The sequence below is a fragment of the Petaurus breviceps genome, unplaced genomic scaffold (genome assembly GCF_028583685.1).
Source record: "Petaurus breviceps papuanus isolate PSGF00001 unplaced genomic scaffold, PetGlider_PUasm1.0 90825, whole genome shotgun sequence".
NCBI lineage: Eukaryota > Metazoa > Chordata > Mammalia > Diprotodontia > Petauridae > Petaurus > Petaurus breviceps.
In genome coordinates this window covers 19,461,301-19,464,016 of record NW_027187353.1, presented here as the reverse complement: position 1 = coordinate 19,464,016, position 2,716 = coordinate 19,461,301, and the positions used below count along the sequence as shown (strand labels likewise).

Sequence of the window (2,716 nt, the reverse complement as noted above, 5' to 3'; positions counted from 1 at the left end):
CTCTCTCTCTCTCTCTCTCTCTCTCTCCCTCTCCCTCTCCCTCTCCCTCCCTCTCCCTCTCTCCCAAACCTAAGTCTAATAAGGAACTCTCTCACTCACAAGTACTCATTGATAAAAAAAAAAAAAAAAAAAAACAGGGAGAAGATCCACAGAGGGCCCAAGGATAACATTGGTCTGGGGGCTGTATCCCCAGAAGTTCCTGAAAAAGTTGGCCCCAGAAGGGGCCATGGTGGAGCCACCTTGCCAGGAGTTGGGCAACGGTTTGGAAGAGTGAGCATAAATTTGGTGCTTTTGAGAAGGTGTCTGGATGCTGGCTATCTGGACAGCCCTAGAGACTAGGGGCCTTGGGTGACCAAGCAGGTGACCTAAACTCTTCCCCAACCCTTACCACCTTACCATCACACATACACGCTTGCACACACCCCTCAACCCCTAGTCCTTAGAGAATTTTGAGAGTACCTTACTGTATGGAAAGAACACCGGAGTGGGAGTCAGAGGCCCTGGGTTCTAATCCCGACTCTAACACTGACTTTAGAAACAAGTTCCTTTTCCCTAAATCTTAGTTTCCCCAGCTGTAAAAAAAAAAAAAAAAAAAATCGGCGACTTGGACAGGATAATCCTTAATTAGGGCCCCTTCCAGTTGGTAATCCTCAAATCTCGGGATCCAATCCCTCCGACATTTCTCGCCGCCCGGGTGGGGGCTGGGGGCTGGGGGGAGTAGTAGAGCCATCTCGCCAGCACCCACCCCTCGGAGGATACCTAGGCCAAGGAGGGGGGAGGGAGATGCTCGGTGAGTCTCCCCCCACCCTCCCCGTGGCTTTGCAGCCGCGCCCCCCTCCCCCGCCCAACCCCCTCCCTCCGCGTCCCTCCCTCTCCCTCCTATCCTCTCTCCTGCTCTCCACTAGAGCCCTTGCCGGCTGGCTGAGCCTCAGCAGAGCGCGGACGGCTGGAGCTCGAGCGAACGGTGGCAGCGGCCGCGGTAGCTGCGGGGTGGTAGGCTGCGGCTGCAGCCCGAGCCCGAGGCGGAGCCCGAGCCCGAGCCCGAGCCCAAGAGGGAGCCGGAGGCAGGTTGGGAGCCGCAGCCGGAGCCCCGGACGCTCCCCGAGGGCCCCTCCCGGGGCGCTCCGTCGGGCTGCGGGGGCCGGCTCCGGGCCGGGCAGGATGCGTCCCCGCTGCCCGCTGGCGGCCGCCCCAGCCCAATTCGGGATAGGGATCGGTAGAGGTAGAGCGCGCGGCCTCGGGCGCGCCCAGCGGGAGCGGGAGCAGGAGCAGCGGCCAGCGCCTGAGCAGGAGCCCGAGCGGGGGCGACGTCGGCGGCTGCAGAAGCAGGGGCGGCCCCGCAGGGCTCGCTGAAGCTCGAGCCGACGCCGCCGCCGCGGGGCCCGGTGCCCCGCGTCCGTGCTGAGCCCAAGCCCCCAGAGCCTGAACCTGAGCCCCCCCCGAGCCTTCGGAGCCAGAACCCGAAGAGTCCCCGGAGCCCGAGCCGGAGAGCCAGGGCGCGGCTGAAGCGGCTGCCCGGCCTGGGCGCACGGGAGCCGCGGGCCATCCCGGGGGCACGGCCCCGCGCCGGCTCCTCTTCGTGCTGGCCGAAGGCAGCCCCGCCGAGGGTGGACTCGCGGGAAGAGGCGGCGGCGGCGGAGGAAGAGGAGGAGGAGGAGGAGGCGAAGGAGGAGGAGGAGGAGGCGAAAGAGGAGGAGGAGGAGGAGGGGGCTGGGGCTGGGGGGAGACATGCGATTGGTGACCGAGGCTGGCGGACGGACGGCGAGCAAGAGATGCAGGTGAGCTGTGGCCGGCCACGGGTTCCAGCCCAGCCCCGGGATGGAGGACGGGCGGGCGCCGAGAGAGCGAGCGAGCTAGCGAGCTAGCGAGAGGAAAGGAGGAAGAGAGAGCGGGGAGCTCCTGAGGGGACGGCCCTCCTTGAGGGCAGCCCGCAAGCAAGGCAGGCACTGCCCGGGGGGAAACAGGGCACTCCCCTCCTCCCCACTACGGACCTTTGCCAAGGCCTGAAGCTGCCGTTCCCTTCTCCACCTACTCTCCCCCCCGCCGAAATACCCCAACCCGGGTTGGCAGCGCCCCCCTTCTGGTCCCCCAGAGCTTGCTCGGCAAAGCTGGGCAGAACAGGGCTGCGCCCCCTACGCCTTCCTTCTCTTCCTCTCCTCCCCACAAGGTGGACTCCACTCCTATCCCTGACCGGGGTGTGTGTGTCGGGGGGGTGTAGGTTCGAGGGGGGGACTCGCCTAGCTTCGCTCCCTCTCTGGCCCGCTGCTGGGAGTTTCGAACCGGGGGCACGGGAGAAGGGGAGGGCACATTCCCCGCCAACTGGAGGGGGGACGGTGCTTCGGTATAGGACGATGAAGGCACTGTCCCCGATGTGTTAGAGGCTGCTTTTGCTAAATGGGGTGGGGATTGACAATGACTCCAAGCGAAGGACCTCTCAGCTGGGGGGATTGGCCAGCAGGCGGTAGCTGAGGAACCGAAAGGATCGAGGGGCCCTGGGGCTATCCTTGGAAAATCCAGTCCTGTCCTGCCCTCCTTTCCCTTCAATCCCCTCCCTCCCACACCCTCCAAATACATATTATATATGTATGTATGGGGGGGGGGGGGGAGAAAGAAAGAGAGAGAGAGAGAGAGAGAGAGGGGAAGGGGGACTCAAGAGAAGACGTGGAGACAGAGAGAGACAGCCACAGAGAGAGAGAGAGAGAGAGAGAGAGAGAGA

The 2,716-nt window shown here is 64.0% G+C and overlaps 1 protein-coding gene across 2 annotated transcripts in view; it reads left to right on the top strand.

Moving 5' to 3' along the window:
- The window catches only part of LINGO1 (leucine rich repeat and Ig domain containing 1), a 206,978-nt gene that overhangs the window by 159,313 nt on the left and 44,949 nt on the right, over positions 1–2,716 (top strand). The window contains exon 1 of one of the 2 annotated variants that reach the window (XM_069071553.1): positions 1,703–1,778. The exons of the other annotated variant lie outside the window; for it this stretch is intronic. Coding sequence (XP_068927654.1) covers positions 1,773–1,778 — 6 coding nt within the window. The 5' untranslated portion in view covers positions 1,703–1,772. Of the gene's footprint in view, positions 1–1,702; positions 1,779–2,716 lie in introns of those variants that run through there. 2 annotated transcript variants of the gene reach the window in all.